Source organism: Schistosoma haematobium, chromosome 1, assembly GCF_000699445.3.
Source record: "Schistosoma haematobium chromosome 1, whole genome shotgun sequence".
Lineage (NCBI taxonomy): Eukaryota > Metazoa > Platyhelminthes > Trematoda > Strigeidida > Schistosomatidae > Schistosoma > Schistosoma haematobium.
In genome coordinates this window covers 49091851-49112107 of record NC_067196.1, presented here as the reverse complement: position 1 = coordinate 49112107, position 20257 = coordinate 49091851, and the positions used below count along the sequence as shown (strand labels likewise).

The 20257-nt window shown below is 34.5% G+C and overlaps 1 protein-coding gene across 2 annotated transcripts; it reads left to right on the top strand.

Annotated features, from left to right (window-relative positions):
* Positions 1 to 357: 357 nt before the first annotated feature.
* Positions 358 to 17163, top strand: JHDM1D_1 (Lysine-specific demethylase 7A; the record flags this gene model as incomplete). Of its 2 annotated transcripts, XM_012942296.3 has the most annotated exons (14): positions 358 to 561; positions 596 to 756; positions 790 to 931; positions 963 to 1179; positions 1218 to 1344; positions 1396 to 1561; positions 4257 to 4363; positions 4475 to 4572; positions 6683 to 6858; positions 7672 to 7943; positions 11596 to 11766; positions 13805 to 13896; positions 15588 to 15648; positions 16380 to 16483. In XM_012942296.3, the coding sequence occupies exons 1-14, from the start codon at positions 503 to 505 to the stop codon at positions 16481 to 16483; spliced, it is 1953 nt and encodes a 650-aa protein (XP_012797750.2). In that variant the 5' UTR covers positions 358 to 502. The 2 variants fall into 2 exon arrangements, with proteins under 2 accessions (XP_012797750.2, XP_051074332.1); XM_051208927.1 differs by having other exon boundaries at positions 790 to 1344; positions 1396 to 4363; positions 4613 to 6858; positions 16380 to 17163.
* Positions 17164 to 20257: the final 3094 nt, after the last annotated feature.

Here is a 20257-nt window from a genome sequence, read left to right as displayed (position 1 = left end):
TTGGGCGCAAATACAATCACACATATGATGTCTTACAAAAGGTGGATATATGATATTTATTTTAGCCATAAAAATGATTAAATCGACATGTTATTAGACACCTCTCTTCATTAACGGACTAATTGACATCAGCTCCCGAAAGCATCCAATAACTAGAAAAATAAATTTCGATTGAGTTAATAACTGTTTGCTAGTGTGAATGGTACATTTTTGTTCACAAAGAGCCTTTGTTAAATCGCTTCGATTACTAAAGAATGATTTTATCAAGTTGCGTAGATTTTCATTCTGCCTATTACGAATAAAATGAGAAAAACAATGTTGTTCTAATTTTTGATATAATTCCTTAGATGGGAAAAAGGTTTTTCGAAATAGGTTGCAATACTCATTATTCCATCGATATGTATTGTTGCGCGTATTATGGTATTGGCGCTGCACCCAATAAATTAATGTCGGTGCGACTCCACCTCGCTTAGGATTTCTAGTTCATTTCCTCAACCTTCTAATGGCTCTTTCAGGGTCCAAGGAGTTCGTCGATATGCTGCTAGCTCGGGAATTTACAAGGTACTTAGTTTCCTATCTTAATATGTAGTAATAGTGCTGATGATCAGGTACTTATTATGAATGGTTGTGATGTTAGTGGACATAGTTTTAAAGAGAATGGTTTCGCAAAACCCGTTTTAGTACGATCAAAAGACGGTCTAAGAATTAAGGTCCCGCTAGACTCATTCTCTCATACAGATTTAACCAGGTTTATAGGTACTGGAAGTCCATAAAAGTTATCGGTTTTAGATCCTAGTATTCAGGTTGATGTCATCGATGTTCGTCAGCAAGTCGAGATACAAATGACGCTCCAAGAACTGGTTGACCACTTTTCCTCACCTCGTCGACAGGTATTGTTAAACATGCTGAGTCTGGAGTTTTCAAGAACCAGGTAACATATGTTGTCTTTACATTAAAAGTAGCCTGGCAAAGTTTGTACATCCTCCGCATGTCGTTTCGGAACTTAGTCTTGTCACAACCTGTTGGCCGGAAGATGACCCTAACGACCTTAAAGATGTCGAATTTATCGGCGAGACTGCACCAACTGTCCAGAAATACTGTCTTTTAAGTATGAAAGGCAGTTATACTGACTTCCATATAGATTTCGGTGGATCATCTGTCTGGTACCATGTTATGTGGGTAGGTTTTTCTATTCAGAGTGAGGTCTATGAGCATAGGGTGAAAAAGTGTTTTACTTGATGCCGCCTACACCCGAATTCGTTTCTGCTTATTGGCGATGGTGTATGAGCAGCGATCATAGGGCGACATTCTTCCCAGACTTTGTTGCTAGTCTTCGGGAGAAAGGTAAGCATTCGTCTGTGCATTGTGGAACATAGCTCCGAATTACTTTTCTAGAATCGACTAGTAACGTAAATAGACCCACAGTTTACTGCCTTCACATTTTACCCGGCCAAACAATCTTCTTGCCATCTGGTTGGATCCACGCTGTTTACACGCCTTCTGACTGTCTAGTTTTTGGAGGAAATTTCCTGAGTGGATTGCATGTATCTATGCAGCTCAGGTAGGTTACTGAAATATATTTAAATGATCTTATTACTTGCTTCATATTTTAACTGTGATTAATTATTGTTTCATAAAAGTTAAGATGGTTATATTTTAGGACGTTAACTATTCACTTCGGTTTTAAAATAATAAAATGGGGTTTAGTGACGTAATTCTGAACTTGTTATTGGTCAGCATTGATTATTGTACGGTCCCAATGCTGGATATCCATGCCGATATATTGTCTGGGATTCTGCGCAAAAAATTAGGATTATACGTGCTAGACAATTGTCCCACTTCATCTGGCATTGTCTAATGTATGGTTCTGTTAGGATTTTATTTTAAAAGATAACGAGTTTATAAAGTCAATTAGTTAACATTTTCTGGGGATTTATAAACTTCGTGAGTTATGGAAAATTTTTGACTTGTTTTTACACGCTATTCATGAAACAAGTACACATTTGACTACTGTGATCTAAATCACGGTGTCAGCAAAGTATTTCGCAGCTCCCCGTATCGATGCAGTGTAGCCGAGGTCAGGTCTCAATAAAAATTCAGAATCATTTTTGTTTTTTGACAGAGATCAACTCGATTTAAGTCCAAGATAAATGTAATCCCTGTGTTCGATTTTCCTTTAAATGATTGGTTTACTAATCCTTGAAATATATCACAGCTACCCAATGTCTCAACTTTCCATATATGTGGATATACAGAGTTAGGTTTAACAAGAACAACACTATTTTGTCTTGCCGATTTAGTAAGGTAAGGTTAGTTTTCAGTTTATTCAACTTCATAGCAATATCCTAGTTTCTTGTATGCGATGGATATTAACCAGCCATAGTGAAAAACCGTTTTGTCCTGTGGCTAGATATTATACTGTTCAAAAACTGTTAATGACAAGAGGTGAGTAACAGCAATCATCCCGACTTTTCGACGAATTACTTAATCATTTTGCTGCTCTGCCCAACTCGTGGTCACATCATATTATGTCTTGATTCTTAGTAAGTTTGGTCGATTTTAGCAGGACTTGTTCGTCATATTTGAGTTCCAACTACTTTGTAAGAGATCTGAACGAAATGTCAATCAAAGCATTTTTTTTTCAAGCGCTTATTGAATTGTCTAGACAAATATCATACTAAAAACCGTTGCGTGATATTCATCTTTAAGATGAACACCTAGTCATTTTGTTGCTTCACTGAAAACATAAGTCTGTATTTACGGGTTGAGATTTTATTTGGTACATTTAGTTGTAGACAGTCACTGACAGCCGATGACATAGTTCTATTTGGTGATGACGCTGACAAAATACAATCTTCTGACCACTCTAAGGAACAAAGCAGGCATGTTCGGAATGCGATTCCCCCCCTCAAAATGCAAAATGTTGCTTCAGGACTGGGTGGCATCGACACCCGAACCAATGATAGGGAGTGAAGTAGTTGAGCGTGTCGAACGATTCACTTGTCTTGGAAGTCTCATCAGCCCTTGTAGTCTGGTGTGTGAAGAAATCTCAGCACGGATACAGAGGGCTCAACTAGCTTGCGTCATTTATGGCGTAGGTGAGATATCCGTCTACCAACCAAAGGATGGGTTTACTGCACAGCAGTTCGTTCCTTTCTACTTTATGGCTGCGAAATATGGCCGATAAGAGTAGAGGATATTCGTAAGTTACTAGTATTCGATCATAGATGTCTTCGAAGCATTGATCGTATATCCTGGGACCACCGAGTAAGTAATTCAGTTGTTAGGAAACAGGTACTAGGTAATGATGGCAAAGCAATTGATGAGGCAGTGAAACTTCATCAGTTGGGATAGCTGGGACACGTGTTACGTATGCCTAACCATCGACTACCCCGACGTGCCATGTTTCATGGTGTAGAAGTGGAATGGAAGAAAACTAGAGGCGGCCAAACCAAAACATGGCACAAATCCATGAAGTTGCTGACAAGTGGACTGAGCCATGTTGGTAGGTGTAGACTACCTGGTTGGGATCCGCGAAATGATAGCAATCGATAGTTAGAGACCTTGAATGACATGGCTCAAAATCGTTTGCAATGGCGCAGGTGCATCCATTCTTTGTGTTCTCCCAAATTCTAATTTTCTGAATTCTTCATGTCCCTTTTTTCCTCTTCCCAAATTTATTTCACTGGACTATACTCTTTGAACAAAATCTTCAAACCCTAATCTTTCCGATTACTGCTTATACTCTTACTACCTTTACCACTACGGGATTTGAATTGACAATTGTATTTCTGTGCTAATGTGGTATGGCAACTCGAACTGATGTACGTACGTACGAAGTTCTACGTTTTTGCCTGACTTTAGACAGCCACTGTATTCTGCGGGTTAAGCCATGGAAATTGTCTTACCTCCATGACGTATAGATTGTGGTAACACAATTAATTTACAACCAACCATGCTAGAGTTTGGCTAGCAGAGCTTACTGTTTCATTTGATTTAAGTTGTAAGTATTAAAAGTCAAACAGCTTTTGAAGCACTGTTGTAACGAGTCAAGAAAACTAGTTGGAAATGAAAATTATTGAAACTGGGAAATGTTGGTTGAAACGAACAGTTATTGAGAATTGGAAAGAAATAGTCTGAAGGACGTAGATAGATTACGAGTGGCCCATTATATACACTTGGTTCTAATATCATTTGGTTACTAAATAACATTTTATTCTAATTCTTTAGCTTAGTTTGTGTTGTTATTACTGTAGAATTTATCGCATGGAACAAAAATGTAAAACTCCAATGAAATTTCTGTTCCCTAATTTTGAGAAGGTTCACTGGTTCTATAGCCAATGTCTCCTGGACAGACTAACTAGTAAGTATCTCAGTCAATATATTTCAGCGATTTCGTTTATTCGATTATTGTGCCACATATATCATACTCTCTAACAACACGAAATTTTTAAAATTTTCACTATTATTGTAGATAACTTAACTGATGGCGAAAATCCCGTTATTTTCGATGTAGAGGCGGCTGAATGCTTGGCTAAAGTTCTTCCTTTGTGGTATTCTAAAAGACATATGGTAACTGAATATTTATAACAAACTACATTCCTCATTTTAGATGATGTTACTGCTCTTTTTTATTTATTCTCCATAGATTTCGGATTGTTAAATACCACCGAATGATCATCATGAAAGGTTTGAAATCTTAATTATAATAGAAAGTCTAAGTTTTTCACCATTTATAAAACTCGATGTATAGTTGTGTAATGCGGTATAATTTCTAACATGTGTTCCCATAATCAATGTAGGATTTCATTCAGAAGTTAATTGGGTACTTGGAAAATCCAATTAGGTCTTCAAAATTGATAATAGAAGAATATAATCGCACAGTTTTTGAACGATGTCAACAACTCCGAAAGCGGACCATTTATGGGACAGAAGTGGTGCGTCGCACTTGTGGTTCAGGTGTTCAGATTCGAATTTCTATATTATTGGGTCATATTTATACCAATAATGTCTTATGATGTAAATTCTATTGGAACTCGCTTAGAAACAACTTTCCACCGTATATCGTTGAGTCTGTTTATATTTCTTCAATCATCTGGTTTCACCATTCATAAGTTTTGTATTACTTAGTAGTGTCTAATAAATTACGGAGTTTACGTCTATTTATATACGTAAGTGCTCAGCTGCACGTACCTGCGCTTTACGGAATCTCATCTAAGATCTCTCGTTTCTAGGTTACACTGCTAGTTGTTAGTACATAATGGAGAAATTTTGTCAAGGAAAATATATAAACATCTGTGCAGCTAGTTGATTTGCTAATGTTCTAATCAACGCATATCAACCAATAGTAGGAAATTTGTTGTGACTTTATGGCCTGCTGGTTATCACTTAATCTGTTCGCCAATAAAAATACGACTTATTTGCTCTTATACTGTACTAAACCAGTGACGTCCGACTGGTATGATCAGCCTGGCGTCCTATTGGCCCGTTGCCCGCCTAGCCCGTCCAGCTGAGTCCAGAATGCTAATAGCAGCCTCCACTATGCGAATCACTTATTTCACACATACTAGGTTTATATATCAACCAAATAGACCGCAATGCATCATAAAATATAAAATAACTCTCGTACAAAATATAGCCAAAGGTGGCTGTGAGCGTGGGAGACAGTAATTAATAAACTGAGTATAACATAAGAACAGTAAATTGTACGATAATAATCTATAGGTCAAAATGAAGCTTATAATAACGGGAATATAGATACATACAATCTAGTTACTGAATAGTTATACCATAAGAATATATAAATAATATTAGTCCATTAATAGGTCTCAGAAGTTACTTGTAATTTAATCCTCACTAGGATATAACAAAATTCTTAGGTATTATATTCTACTCTCGTGTCTTCTCTAACTTCTTGGAGATATAATCAGGGTTTTCTTAATGCATAGTTATCTGAAATCTTTTAGTTATGTGACAATTTTCCCTTCCGTTGAAAGAGTCATCCCTTAAGAGGTCTAAACAACTTTCCATTTAAATGGTAGTAAGCGTCGAATTTTGATACTGCTTTTGAAATCATATTGTCTCACCCGAGAAACTGTGGTCTTCACAAATAAATATTTATTGAAACGGTTATAGACTGTTAAATACAAAGTTTTAAATACAACTGTTGACACTTGTTATGATAAAACTATTTTGTGTAAAAACTGCAGATTTGTAATTATCGGTGTTTTTTCTCAAGAAATCGCCAGTTTAAGCACCAATTGTTGTATAAATAAGGACATTCAGTTTTTCAGTCGTATCAGTGACTGCATACTTCATTGTTGGTGTTCATAGGTTAACCATAACTTATGATTGGGAAGTTTAAATGGATCCGTTATCTATTTTTCTGGATCTCGGACCTATCAATACCCTATAATTTTTCTTCTACTTCATTGTTTTTAACAATGTTTTGTGTATTTTTTTTACCCTATTATTTCCCTTACTGTGTTCTGTCGTGAATTGTAGCAGTTTAAAAAAAGTGCACAAATTTATTATCCAGGTGATTTATCATATTTGTTTAGAGTAGTATGGTGATAGTATATAAGTGTTGGTTCTTTCACTTGTACGTGTTTTCCTGACTTTTCTTTAGTTTCCCGTTTTCATTGAGAATCATCTTATTTTCCCGGTTTTCATTTATTTTAAGCTCCCACCAGAAGAAAGAGATTACTTTCTTCCGAATCAAAGTCAGTTAGACATGTTATGTCCAAGTCTCATTGAAAGACTGTCTGAGGTCGTAAATTCAATATTATCACATTCAACGAAAAACTCAGGTTTTTTAGCAGATTATTCCAAATCAGAGATATTTTCAAAGCATTCCAAGTAAGTTGTTACTCCTTAGTTTCTGCTTCACAAATCAGTTTACGCTTTAAATTTTCACCAGTTTTTCATTGAAATAATTGGGTGGACATGTAAGATCTCTCTAATTTCATTGGCCTCTCTATGTGATGATTACATTGTTTACCGGTAAGCCTCAAAATCTCACAACTCCAGCTTTCGGTTTGAATTAAAAATTTAGATAACAGTAGTAGTTCAGGGTTATAAAAATTAATCATTACAAATCACATAATTTAAAAAGTCAAGAACCATCATTCATTTTTTATTTTCATCCTAGAATGTACTACTTCCTAATACAGGCTACTTACTTACTTACTTACTTACTTACGCCTGTTACTCCCAATGGAGCATAGGCCGCTGACCAGCATTCTCCAACCCACTCTGTCCTGGGCCTTCTTTTCTAGTTCCATCCAATTCTTGTTCATTTTTCTCATGTCTATTTCCATTTCTCGGCGTAATGTGTTCTTTGGTCTTCCTTCTAATACAGGTAGTATGAAAATAATAAGCCCAACAAAGTGATTTGACTTATATTCTTTGTAGTCCACTGAAATCAATTACATACTTCATAGTAGATTTACTTCAGATAATTGATATTATCCCTCAATACCGCATTTAAGATTAACCATATAATATATCTGCGATTCAAACAGAAATCTCACTATTAACATAAACTTTTCTTAGAAATTTTCCTCTTCTAAATAATTGGATAAGTTTCCGTCAGACTGATACTCCCTAACTTTATCATATTTGTAGATTTGAATATATCATATAACTTCTCTCCCATGTTTTCGGTTATAGATCTAATGGACGAGCAATTGAAAGCTGCTCAAATGCTAAAGGTATAGAATGTTTGAACCGTGAGTTAGGTAAGGAAACTAAATGGGAACTTAAAGATAGACATATTGGAGGTCTAGGCTGGATGCCAAATAGACAAACTTATTCCAAAAATTTACGTGAACCAAAGAGCTTGATAAAAGGAAATGAGAACGAAAAACATGTGATTACTGATGATGTAGATATCCTTGAAGCACTACCGGGTTTGGAAAAAAGTCGATTAATCGGAGACCATTGTATGTATGAATGATTATTTATGTATGCTTAATATTATTCTTTCTTTCATTGTATAACTGATATTAACTGATTAATTTTCAGCTACGTATTATTTATATTAGTAAAAAGACAACCGATGCATTAGAGATTCCAAATTTCTTTTATAGATTGCGTTGGTTATGTCCTATCACCAGTTTTATCGTCTTTAATATAATGATTATCCTCGGAATTTTACCTGGTTTTCAGTTAGTCATAATTAACGTAGAGCCCACCACAAACGTGCATTACCCCAATTTGTCATCCCACAGTACAACGAGGAAAATTTCACAAGATATGTAGCAAGGACACTAAATAATGTAGTAGAAATGATGAGATATACTAAATAGCGAAGATGGTTCTAAAAGACAGCAAGGTATGTCTAGATGAGTACTAGAACTCAACACCTGAATGAAGATAAAAAGTGGATCCATCTACTTCACTGGGATCAATTCTGAACCATGTCACCCAATGTCTTTTACTACGGATCGTAGTTATCACTCTGACAACAGCCAGGCAGTCTAGACCTACCAATACTGCTTAGACCAATAATCAATGACTTCATGGACTGATGCCAAGTCTTAGTTTGGCTTCTCCCAGCTGTCCTCCAACCTACTTCTACACCAGCTATTGGCGTTCAACGAGACAGGTGAAGTTTGGGATACTGATACGTTTGGAGAGATTACAATATCGCCTAAAACATGCGAACGGAATGCAAGTCAGCACTACTTCAACAGAACAAGCTATGCTATTCCACTGTACCCTCACCCTGCTAACTAGAGATGGAAAACCAGATTCAGTCGAATGAAATGCATATTACCCGGGCAGTCGGAAGCACGAGCGAACAAACACACAACTCATGCACATATATACAGTACAAAAGTATTCTTGGAAAACGTCACAAAACAGCTTACTAAAAGAGAAAACGAACCATTTAAGGTCCTTCCATGTGGGAAATGCTGAAGAGGAAATTAGGAAGACACGTCGGGGGTGGTTAGGACATACCTTGCAGAGACCATTAATTGCATCATGAGGCAAGCCCTAACTTCGAATCCTGAAAGGAAACGGAAAGGAGGAAGGCCGAAGAACACACTACGTTGGGAATTGGAAGCACGCATGAAAAGGATGAATAGCAACTGGAAAGGATTGTCCAGGACAGAGTTGAATGGAGAATGCTGATGGGCGGCCTATGCTACTCCACGAGGGGTAACACTTGCAAGTAATGTGGGAAATACAGGTAAAGTAGGTGATTTTGACGCGAAAATGAGAAATTCAAATTCCTAAAATAAAATTGTGAAAATGAGACGTTTACCAAGTGGTTCCTGGCGATCTAGCTTCCCCAACTGATACGTATTACTTTTCTCAATCACTTCAGTTGATAAAGATTTATTAACTCATCAGCCAATTTAGCATCTTTACCCAGTACTCTTGGTTTAATCTCAACATCTTCCACTAGATTGTCCCAGCACACACAAGCGCTACTTCGAAGACAGCCATTACTTTCAGCATACGGACATCTCATGCTTTCCTAGGCTATGTTTCACAGTCAGAGTAGGAGAGATCAAACTGATGTGGAGCATATTCGTTTTTTAGTTGGGAGACGGACACCTCACCTAAATGACAAGTGACTCAAGTTGGAAAATGTTGCCCGGGCTTTCCGAATCCGTTCCGGGATTTCGTCAGGTGTCAACTCACTTGAGCTTATCAGACTTCCGAGAAAAGTGGAGTGGTCAGCGCACTCAACTACTTCACTTCTTATGACCAATCTAGACAATGGGGGAGAGAAATGCATCCCTAATATACGTGCTTTGTTACTGAAGGTGATCAAAAAAGTTCTAATTTCTTCAACATTTTCACTAAACAGGGCCATATCATCTGTACACGCCATGTTATTAAGTTGGTTTCCAGGAAGCATACCAATCCCTAAAAAGTCAAATGAAGAAAGAGCGATTTTTAATGAAGAGATTTGTGATGAAACCAAATAAAAAGTAGGGTAGTAAACAACCTTGACAAACACTGATAATTGTTATTCATAAGCTCTAGGATTATCATTAATGTTCAGGTAGAGAGCCTTCACAAAGTTAATGTACTTCGCTAGTGTACCTCTCAATGGCAAACATTGCCACAAAGTTTCTTAGTTAACTGAGTCGAATGGGACCTTAGTGTTAAAATTAAGCATAAAGAGGGATAATGGGTAACACTGACGAACTTATTTCCATCATTGTGTTTATTCTGTGATGAAAAGGTAAAGAATACTAGATAACTAAATAGCTAATTAAAATTGTCTGTATTCTACATTCGTTATCTTATTTTTAAACATCTTGAGTTGAGAAAAGGTGAAAATAAAAACGTAAACCAATATAACTAATATTGTTGACAAAATGTGAAGGTGGTTTTCATATTTCAAACGTTCCTAACTTGTACAGAAATGAAAGAAAACATGAGTTCAACCTTGTACATAAAGTCTTGTTGCTGCTGAATTGTTCCCCAGGTACTGTTTCAGACCTTCTGTCTTAAATCAGGAAGATCAAGTCATATGGGTATTGTTTAATCACTTATAAATTTGTAGGCTATGATGAAACTATAATTCCCGGGTTTCAGTATTTAACATTTCAATATCGTATTACAATGATAAATTCCTTATCGACTTACATTTGACCTGTCAAGTAGTATCTCCATTTATTATTCACAAAATATGGTATTGTAGTGAGCGAGAACACGAATGAGGACAATCGAATGTATTTGAACACAAAATTACAGAACATCTTAGTAAAATCTGAGAACCATATAGTAAATACTTAATTTGCAAAATATCAATCAATCGTCTCACACTTCATTGTTCTTTCGTTTCCACACTAATCATTCTTTGTTCTCGTTCTGTTTTCTTTGATCTTCTTAACCTTCTGCCGCCAGACATATTACTTTCTATTGATAATACATACTACTTATATCTATCGACATCAGTAGCACACCACAGTATATCTGTTTATTCATTTACTAAAGTGCTTGTAATTATTAAGTTTAACTGAAGGTTATACAAAATTTGTTTTACATGTAAGACAAGGTTTTGTTGTCAGTTTCTTATTAAATGTTACTTATCATAATTCCTAATTATGGTGTTGATATAATTTACCACATATTACATTTATAAAATTAAGATATGGAAACATTTTATCGATAATTTAAATCATTCAAATACAAATTAAGGAACAAGACGGATCAAACACTCTTTGATCTATTTATAAAACTATTTGACCTTAACTACTCTTTACGCTAATAAAAACTAAATTCATGAGAGATACTCGGTGTATCTGTTGTTTAAATTAGCAAGAGTGGGATTAAAGTATCTCCATAATCTGTTTTATGAGTTCAAGTGTAACGTTCACACTACAAATAGTGATGCCTTCTCATTTTATTTTTTTCGGAGTGAGATGGATAAAAGGTGAATGTTTATAACAGATAATTAAATTGATTGTAGTAGATATTCAGCCTTTCGCTCTATTTTCCGGTGGTTTTATGAATGATTGAGACTTGTAATAGCATCATGTTTGTAATTCGGAACTAATCTTTCTATGTAACTTTGAGTGAGATGATATTTTCTTCACCGTCTACTCATAATAATATTTTTTTAAACAGATTATTTGACATTAAGTGACTCAGAAGGTGATGATGGCGACAACGTTAGAATGAAATCAAAAGCCGAATGTTCGCTAACAAAAAAACAGAAGGGAATATCTACTCTATACCAAGCAAGTAGGAAGAGAAAAACTAAGAATAATGATGATGATCCAACTTGGAGTATGCCTAGTAGGTTGAATATTTGTTTTTGCTATTTAAAACATTTTCACTGGGTAATTTATTCGCCTCCGTGTGAACATTTGTCAGTATTTGAGCAAATAGTTTGACAACAATTGGGCTCCTAGTGTATAGAGGACATTCCATGTAAAAAATGTATTAAAATGATCTCATCGATTGAAATTTAAATAATTCGACTATTCCAATTAAAGGAGTTCAAACCAGAGTACCAGATGGAGCGTTAGAGTGATCTAAATTTCGATTGCTGAGATCATTCAAATATAATTGTTTCATTTAACGCTATTCGCCTTTAGTTTGAAATTGCGCAATATTACTTATCTTCGACTTTCGAAAATCTGTCTTCATTTCCTGATGCGGACGTTCTACCATTGATCACTGGCTGTCATTCAAACAATATAAATGTTACAAATTGAAATTCTTGATACAATTGAGATTGTTTAGTTCCATTATTTTTAGGGATTAACATAACATTCAAGTAATTTTTACTGCATACTAATTGTGATTATTTATGAGCATTCGTTTTTGATCCTAGACACTTTTTAGTCATACAAGCCATAATTTTTCGCAAGAACTTAGTGTATTTTCTTTGCGGAACGAGTTATTTTCATATACAGAAAATATTTCTGTAAGTTCAATTATATTCAAGTAGGTTGGTTGGTATTTTTCCTGAAATCTGCCACAACTCATGCATTCACTAGTTGGTTTTGACGTAATTGATATACCATGCAATTGTTTCGCTTTACAAATGTAAACAGCAAATTACGTCATTCTCGCTTTGTTGAAGTACTTAATATAAGATATTTTCCCAGTAGAAATCAAATACAAGGAAACATGTATCAATCCAAAAAATTCGTTCATACTCCATAAGTTCTTATCGTTTCACTCTTATCTGTATATAATAGCTTTAGCAGTTAAGGCGTATTGTTGATGAATTTTAACCGTTATAGTAAAGGAATTTATCAGTCTAGAACTACATCATTAATATGTTAACTTGTATTTATAATTAATTCATACTGGCTACTCTCATCAACATTTACTAATAAGGTTAACAAATTTTAATTAGTATAAGTTTCCATCACTATCATAATTCTTTCCGAAACAAGAAAATCAGAAAAGATTAAAAACTTAATTGTTCACTTAAATAGTATTAGAAGGCTATCTATTCGTAAAAAACAGGGGAGTGATTACTAGTGAATAACTCCTTCTGATCCTAAAGTGTGTCAGTTAACGTACCTGACCATCAGTTTATGCTTGCCTATGTATATTGTTTTAGTTTGGGCATTTCAATGCAGTGTTGACTAGATTTACAGTCCAAACCTTTTCACTGATTTAGCAATCTTCCCAATCTACTATTTCAGTTGATAGAATTCATCAGGTTTTTTAATTGTCAGATTTTTTAAAATATATCCTAATATACTCAGTTGTCATTTACTTACATCCTCCAATTGAACATTGAAATTACTGTTAGCTTAGTTCCATCAGTTTTTGTAAGTATTATGAAGAACGCTCAAGAGGTTTAAGTGTTCTCAGAAGATGTTATGGTTTATATTATCAAAAAACTGAGTTACTGTATCTCAATAGCTAAGTGCATCTACGATCACCAGAATATACGTTGTTGTTTTTCTTCCTGTTACATTTAAAGATTTTCTGTAATGTATTTATGCATATATATAGTATGACATCTGGTTGTGGTACAAGTTAATCGGGCTTTAATATAATCTCATTCGACCTACAGGCTTTAAAGTAAGAATCTTTCCATAAAGCTAACAGTATTTAGTATCCCTTTCACATAGGTGTAGAAATAAATTCTCATCTATCTACCCTTATCATGTAAGTACTTAGTCAGTCTTCAAGCACAATGGGAACGGAAATATAATTATGAGCACATATTCTATTCATCTTACTCCTATTTTCAATAGTCTTTTAAATTGTAAAAAATGTCTTGTCTATTCTGAAAATAATATGTTTCTAGTTTAACATCAGCAACTGGTCGTACATTTATCTTTTTCTACATTATTTTACTTTACAGGTCCTACGCGTCGCAGGTTTGGTACAACTGAATGGAAGTCAAAGAGTTCAAGACTTGTTGTTTCTGATTTAAAAAGAGATAAAAAGTCATTGGTAAATGCTTCTAGTGTTTAACTAATATAATTTTTGACTATTCAACGCGATTTCCTATCCACAAATGATACTGTTGGGACATATTTAAACCAGTCTAGATCATGTAATAATTAATTTGTTAGTAAATATCCAAGCTCTATTTCCTGTTGTTATCATTGTTTGGTTTTATAAACACTAAGTATGACAAGAGCAATATAAGCTGTAAATTTATTAAACTAGTCAAGGTATTGAGGTTATCTAACACTCGACCCACTTAACTAGTATTTTTAGCTTGATGAACTTGACAACTTGAGGTAACCCATTCAGAGTTCTTTATTCTTTCCAATTCCTTTTCACCCTTTTTAGAACATGATGAGTCAATGATTACAACTGACCACATTCAGGCTGTTACTCCGTGTTATGTTGTTGAGATGTAGCCTATTCACTGTTGATGTTTTTTCAATATTCTTCTTCACTTGTTTTAGCCTGTTTTTGAGAACTTATCACTAAATCCTCTATTGTCGTGGCTACTATCAAATTGCTTATTCTAATAAGTTTAAACAGTTAAGAATCGTCTATTACAGTTTCTTATGCATTAGAGTGGCTACACAATTCACATGAACAGTCACAAGGAAACCCCTGTTATATTCTCCAGAAACCCGTCAACTCAGTCCCCAACAAATAAAAAATAGCGAACGAATTTTTTCAAAACCTCTACAGGCGATAACAGTACAAAATACGTTGATACTTATAAAGAAATCAGAAGTGTACATGAGAACTATTCAATAAGAGCACGAGTTGAAAAACACCAGCTTCAATTCAATAGTACACATGCGCCCTAGGATCCTAAAGAAGCGAATTGCTTATGAGCCTGCTTTTTCTTTTCACTACCATGATACTACACATCCCTTCATTGCTCTATCTTTTTATGGGTTAGGCCTTTACGTTAAAAGGTTTAGGGAATGGTCGTATCTCATAATCAGTATCATAGTCTGCATAACATTAGGAATAAAAAAATATCTTTTTCAAAAAGTTTTGAACAAGAAAGAACAACTAAACTATTCTGTAGAATATATTCTTGTATTTTTAATCCGAAGTCTCGTGTGAATTTCTAATGGTATCTGAATTAACATAGTATGTTTGATCAATAACACTTTATTTCTCAAGTTACTTATCTTCACTGTGGTTAATCGTAGCATGATATGGTTATATACATTAATGTTTGTTATTTACTAAGTTAATGGTTGTATGGATTATCGACTAATAAATTATTTCAATAGTTGGGATCATGAGTCAATTGAAGCTAGACCACCATAGTAAACCTGGAAGCACTGGACCGTTTCGTCCTATTGTGGGACTCCTCAGTAGTGCGCACCTGCGATCCCGCCTTGCGAGATTCGAACCCAGGCGCGATCGTGGATACGCACTGCTAAGAAGTCTCACAATAGGACGAAACGGTCGGCCAGTGCTTTCAGGCTTACCTTGGTGGTCTAGCTTCAATTAACTCATGATCTCAACTATTGAAATTACCATACTATCCACAAAGACCTCTTCTGATATCAATAGATTATTCTTTAAAATGTTTATATTCCTTTGAGTATTTTATAAAATTTTATTTATTAAAACAATGCAGTAGTGCAAACTGTCTCCGTGTGCATGGAATGCATGACTTTTTGTTATGGAACACTTCACTTTTCATTTATTTTCTACAGCACCCTCTACTCAGTGAAGTGAATCCATCATCATCAGGCTCGAGTGCTTTAAAACCCAGAGGTTAGTATGAACCAATTATAGTCTGTGAATTTTCACTTCTTCCTCTCGGTAGTTATTAGTTCATTTCCTGGTTAAACTAATTTGATTTAACCAGATTCATAATGTTAACAAACATTGCAGTGTATAAATATGTTATTGTTTACTGAATTGTAGCAGGACTAATAACAACGCAGTATGATTTGATTTATTTAGTTTAACCGACAGTAAATCTGTCTATTTTTCTGCTCTTTGAACAAAGATTATTGTCAGCATAGTTATGGATACATAAATAAAACAGTACAATATTTATTACATAGTTGTGAATGGGTTTTTTTAAATCATACGAGTTGTAATCATAGTAACAAATTATTGCGTTGTTGTCAGTTGGGAACCTTTGTTCTCTGAAATAAAAACGGGACATTTTCCTAAAAGAGAAACTAAGGACGCTTTATACTGACATTTAGCTACCTTTAAAATTCCTAGTGTTACAGATGTCATGGATTTCATTGGATATGTATATATATATATACCTCTGTTACTATTATGCTGTAAATTGAAACAATTAATTTGATTGGTTTTTAATTACCACTGAGTCATGAATGTGTCCGTTTAGTCGTTGTTCTTTTTGTGTCTTAATTTTAAGAGATGGCAACAAGAATCTATTGTTTTGTTTATTTACTCCTTTTTTCATATTTATTTGTCCTAATTTTCTTGTTGCTTTTCTTTCCTTCTTCCCTCTTTTATCCCAATAGATTCTTCAACATTGCGTCCGCATATGACAGTAAAAACTCAAAAACCACGAACTAAACGCAATACAACAGTTAGACAACGTCTTGCTAAACGTTTAGGTATTTAATTCATTTTAGCAAAGCATGGATGTTATTTATTTACATATTGTCTATTTGTATGCTTATCAATTACAAGTTTACTAATATTATTCAATACTATCAGTGGTAACTCTAATTTTATACTTTTTTCTACCTACATATATAAAGTGAATTATTTGGACCGTATAGATTTGTAAAATTTATTTCCTCTCTACTAACGATATCTATATACATGTATACATATACACACTCAAGTTAGCTATTCTTATCCGAATGTAGTATAATATGGTCGTGATCTAAGAAATTTTTCGAATAACTTCAGTTTTATTACAGTTATTACTAACTGTAGTAGCGGTATTACTATTAACAAGTGCAGCATACTTATCATGCATACAATGACCTTTTTTTAACCATATTTCAAATAGTTCTTCTGAGTTATTTTTTATTCTTATTTGTTCACTAATAATGCCATTCAATTTGTGTCCCATACTTTTATCTCCTTATTTTAGTTATATTTTAAATTTGAGAAATGTAAACTTTAATTGCATTTATGTATAATCATGCTGATTATGAAATAGTTAAATAACTGACTGTTTCCCTCCAACTTCATCCATTTCTTCGTGTAATTTCATTAATTCCACCTCATCATTATTCACATATCTCATCCTCATTTTCTCTAGATCTCCAGGATCATTCATGGAATATGTTCTAAAAGTATATATATATATATATATATATATATATATATATATATATATAGCATCATTCGGCTACTCAGTAATAGTAAGAATCTGTTTTATTAGGTATATTCTCTTGTTTATCACGTTTGTTTTTTAGTGGCTTTCTTGGTTACTTGTTCACTGATATGTGTGTGTATTTTGTAATACTACGTTATTTATTCACTTTGTTATCGTTTGTTACTATTATTGGGTTTTTTTACTTTATGTACATGTTTTATAAATATTTGTTTATTTGCATACAAATGGAACTAATAATGTTTTCCCTGTTTTCATTCATTGTTTACCTAGCTCATTCTTTTTGAAATGTTTATTGGTCTTTGTTAAAAAAGTTTTTTTATCATTAGGTTTTATGTAAATTGTTTTTGATTGAAATAAATATTGTTATAATAATATATTATATACATGACCGTCTTTCGTGTTTTCGGTGGTAGGTTGGGTAAAGTGATCTACCCATTATTAATGGCTAACACTAGTATTAAAACTTGGAACGTTATTATGGTAATACACATTACGTAATACACCTAGCAAAAAAGCTCGGTAACAAGAGGTTGTTTTGATTAGTATTCATGCAACGGTGTTTGTGCTGATTGGCTATTTTCGTGGGGATGTTAATAATTATATACCAGACTTAAATCCCAGAGAGAACACCTAGTTTGTTATGTTATGCAGTGTTGTTTCTTAAGTACTCATTAGTAGGGTTCTCCAGTTTGACATCCTTTGGATGAAGATATTTGTGTCCGTATTTCACCATTCTCAGTGACATCCAGGCTATCTGCTGGTGAAGAAGCCGTATTTCAAAATTTCAGCGTGAATTAAGCTCCCTCAGTAGACTTCAAGGGGATATAAACAATTTATAACTAGGTACAAATCTACGAATTCAAGTTGTCTCTTTTCAGATCTACCGATCGGGAGAAAAAGGTCAAATTGGAAAAATAATATTAACTGTATTGGCATTTATATCAATAGGATTCAAGATTGTAAGGTATTAAAGACTTAGAGAAAAATACGGAGTGATTTGGTACTCATCACTGTGACTTGTTTGCAACCATATCAACTTAAGTCCCTAGTTATTGATTATATTGACATATCTCAACTCAATAATGATTCCTATGAAAACCAATTTGAAGTCTAACCAGTATAATATATTAATAAATTATCTAAGAGTTTCAGTTTATCCGTTATGGCAGAGGAATATGTGTGTTTGTTTGTCTGAATTAATATGAGGTAGTCGAACGATGCTTAATCACGGAAACAAAATTAAGTTCTATGTAGTCACCTAAATTGATAAATATCAGTAGGGAGGTTAGTTGGTTAAAAAAAAGTTTTACCAGTCTATAAATCATCTCATTCCTAGAATAGAGTACGAAATAAATGAGAATTGAAATAATGTGTTTGATATGGAGAGCCAGTCAGAAGTAACTCAGTGTGAAGGTCAGTCGGTGGCAATCAGAAGTGACCCAAAGGACAAGTGCGTTTCATTGGCTAGGAAATGGGTAAATTTCCTCACTCAAATAGTCAGCTGGGGAGAGGGTTTAATGCGTAGCACACCATGTATCAGTGTCAGATATTGGACACCGTCTATCATAACAGCATTGCCTATCAGGACACCGGCTTATTTGAAATTCACTGAACATTCAACGGATATAAGACTGAGAATTCTCGACGAAGGTGTTCATCGATTTCAGGATCCAAACACTGGTCACCAATGCGACTCAGTTGTCGCACGACGTTGCAGATTAATAGCAGTTGGTATAGTGCCACTGGAACCGACCTAGTGTTTGTTATTAGTTAAGGGTTCATCGTGAGAACTAAATTTTTTGGGTTCGATCCTTGATGGGATTACGTAATACTCACTGCTGGAAAGTCTCGCACAAGGGCGAATAGGTCGTCCAGTGATACATGGATTTTAATGGTACTTCAAATGAGACTAATTTGCGGTAAACAGAACCTGTAAGTTAAACCACTCTGTAACCCCTTTAACTAGCCTTTGAATGTGCTAGTTACTTGTTTCTTATGACATTGATGGACGAGAAAACTCAAACGTTCTTGATTCCTCTCCTAATTTCCAGGGTACTAAAAGAGAGAGATGTTTATTCGATGTAACCTACAAATTATGTATTTGTTCATTTACAAATGGCTTAGTAGTATATCACTAGCAGTGATCAGTCGATAAATTTTCATGTATGGACTTACATAATGGTACCGCTTTGGCCTCATTCCAGCGGTTAGTGATTATTTGATAGTTCTAAATTTTGCTGACCATTCTGTTTTATTCTCCTCGAACTAAGGTTGGCATTCGAGATGAACCACTGATATAGTGACATTTGTTTATCTGGTTTAATGCAAATGTAATGTATATTCCAGTGTCTTATATACTTCTGTTATGGCCTATCAATATATCACGTGACTAAATGGCCAATTAGAAACACCGGCTTATATGACCAGGCCAATGACGCATAAACTAGTACGCGCAGCTTAGAATCAACTCTGACATAGTAGCTTCTCGCCTAACCCAGTCGGTCCAGTCCAGAACACCAATATCACCCTTTGCTATATGAATCATGTATTTCAGACACACTTGGTTTATGTTTACATACAAACAAACCAGACTGCATCATACCGTAAAATAGAAAATAATAATTATACAAGATCAGGCCAAAAGTGGCTGTGAGTGTGAGATATTGTAATTAGTAAATTGGGAATAACGTAAGATTAGTAAATCGTGTATTGGTGTGGTGTGTGTTACTGATATCGATAGATATAAGTAGTATGTATTATCAATAGAAAGTAATATGTCTGGCGGCAGAAGGTTAAGAAGATCAAAGAAAACAGAACGAGAACAAAGAATGATTAGTGTGGAAACGAAAGAACAATGAAGTGTGAGACGATTGATTGATATTTTGCAAATTAAGTATTTACTATATGGTTCTCAGATTTTACTAAGATGTTCTGTAATTTTGTGTTCAAATACATTCGATTGTCCTCATTCGTGTTCTCGTTCACTACAATGGTAGTCAATAGGTCAAATGGAAGCTTATAGTAAAAGGAATATTAGTATACATA